At 57.1% G+C, this 2,296-nt stretch overlaps 1 protein-coding gene across 4 annotated transcripts in view; it reads right to left on the bottom strand.

The window, feature by feature from the left end:
- Positions 1 to 2,296, bottom strand: part of LOC125487733 (membrane-associated guanylate kinase, WW and PDZ domain-containing protein 2-like) — a 38,955-nt gene that overhangs the window by 8,393 nt on the left and 28,266 nt on the right. For all 4 annotated transcript variants that reach the window (XM_048619895.1, XM_048619898.1, XM_048619896.1 and 1 more), the window contains one exon: positions 607 to 724. In XM_048619895.1, coding sequence (XP_048475852.1) covers positions 607 to 724 — 118 coding nt within the window. The remainder of the gene's footprint in view (positions 1 to 606; positions 725 to 2,296) is intronic.

Here is a 2,296-nt window from a genome sequence, read left to right as displayed (position 1 = left end):
GGGGGAGAGGGGGGGAGGGAGAGAGAGAGAGAGAGAGACAAAAACAGAGAGATGGGGAGAGACAGAAAGTGAGAGTGAGAGAGCGTGAGAAAAGGGGAGACAGGGAGAGGGACAGAACGAGAAAGATAGAGGGTAGCAAGAGGTGGGAGTGGGGAGGACGAGAGAGAGAGAGAGAGATAGACAGATGAGTGGGATGTCGTTGTTCAGCAGTTCCAACCCTGTCTCCCATCTCCTGCTGTCCTCCCTGCCCCTACCCCTCACACCATCTCCACTTGCCCCTTCCTCCCTCCATCATCTGTCCCCCACACCCCCTTCCCTGCCTCCATCTCTCCTCATTGCCCTCCCACCATTTCCCTTCTCCTTCCACTTCTGCTCATTGCCCTGACACCGTCTCCCCTCAACCCCCTCCTTCTCCCTGCCCCCTCCATCTCCCCTCGTTGCTCTCACACCATCAATCCTTTTCCCTCTCTCTGTGTCTCCTCTCGACTCCTTCTGTCCCCATTCTCCACGGTTCTTCCCCTCCCCCTCAGCACACCTCCTCCCCCTTACTCGCCCTCCTTTCCGAACGCCAGTCACCGTGACCTTCTCCCGAGTCTGGCGCGGTACCTTCGGCTCCTCGTGATTGGTTCGGGTGGGCCGGGGATTGTTGCTTTGCGGACCACCACTGGACGGAGGGGCCAGCCTCACCCCATCGGGCTGAAGGTCACACACGTTGTGTCGGGAGCTGGGAACGGACAGAGGGGTTAAGGATGTGGCTGTTCAAAAAACTTACGCTTCCTGACTGCGCACCCCCACCCCCCCCAAAAACCCCGAATCTGACCATCCCGGGTAAACGTTGGCACTTCGCGCAGCGGGCAATGGCTAGCACACGACCTCCTCCTCAAACGTCTCAAATTAAACCTGTTCACACTACGCTGGGAGTAATGCGGGGTGCCCCGGTACCGTACAGGCCTCACCGGGAGTAACGTGGGCCCCCCGGTGCTGTACAGGCCTCACCGGGAGTAATGCGGGGTCCCTGGAGTCGTACAGCCCTCACCGGGAGTAACGCGGGGCCCCCTGGAGCCATACGGGCCTCACCAGGAGTAATGCGGGGCCTGCTGGAGCCATACAGGCCTCACCGGGAGTAACGTGGGGCCCCCCGGCGCTGTACAGGCTTCACCGGGAGTAACGTGGGGTCCCCGGAGCCGTACAGGCCTTACCGGGAGAAACGTGGGGCCCCCCGGTGCTGTACGGGCCTCACCGGGAGTAACATGGGGTCCCTGGAGCCGTACAGTCCTCACCGCGAGTAGCGGGGGGCCCTGGCTCCATATGGGCTTCACCGGGAGTAACGTGGGACCCCTCGACATGCAGGCAGGGTGTATTGGTGGTAGCAGTGGTTTAACCAGAAGATCACCAGGCCTCTGGTGAGGCGAGAGGTTCAGAAAAAGTGACAACATGGTAACCTGAGCCTGTTGAACCCAGGGCGTTGTCACTCTGCATCGCAAACTGGCCGCCGAGCCAACTGAGCTAACCATATACCTCCTCCCCCACTGCACAGGTTACAGAGATAGGGAGGGTGTGTAGGGGCCTGGAGGAGGTGACAGAGATAGGGAGGGTGTGTAGGGGGCTGGAAGAGGTTACAGAGATAGGGAGTGGGGTGTAGGGGGCTGGAGGAGGTTACAGAGATAGGGAGGGTGTGTAGGGAGCTGGAGGAGGTGACAGAGATAAGGAGGGGGTGTAGAGAGCTGGAGGGGGTTTATCAGGCCGCTGGGTCAGGGTGCTGGGATAGCTTCGAGGATGAATAAGTCCGGTTGCAAGAAACAGTCTGGGATCAAATCACATACAATCTATTTGAAGAGAGAAAAGAAACAACGGTGGTGTAGTGGGACAGAGAATAAATCAGGAGATAACGACAATCTGTAAGCCAGCAGTCCGTTAATGGTGGGGGAATTCACTCAGATTGGCTGAACGTAACAGCTAGGAAAGATTCATTGTGTGCTCTCTCTCTCTCTGATCCCAACTCGCACACACTCCGTTCAATGAACTATTTCATTGCTTTGCGACTTGTAGTCTAAAGTTTGTTTACACTGTTTGTTAAACATTACTTCTTTGAAGTTTGCTCACTGCCCTGATCCCACCCCATCCTTACCGACAGAAAAGAATTAACAGAGGCCATCCATGGGAAACGATGAGGCTTTGTAACATTCCAGCAACTGGCACTGACTGGCACTGAGCCCCCTCGTTTATCAGGCACTGACTGGCACTGCATTTCCTGCGCCCCCTTCAGCAGAAACTGACTGGCACTACATTTCCCCCC

This window comes from Rhincodon typus, chromosome 44 (assembly GCF_021869965.1).
Source record: "Rhincodon typus isolate 14 chromosome 44, sRhiTyp1.1, whole genome shotgun sequence".
Taxonomy (NCBI): Eukaryota; Metazoa; Chordata; class Chondrichthyes; order Orectolobiformes; family Rhincodontidae; genus Rhincodon; species Rhincodon typus.
Note: the sequence above shows the minus strand (reverse complement) of the source record. Positions and strands in the feature narration are given on the sequence as shown.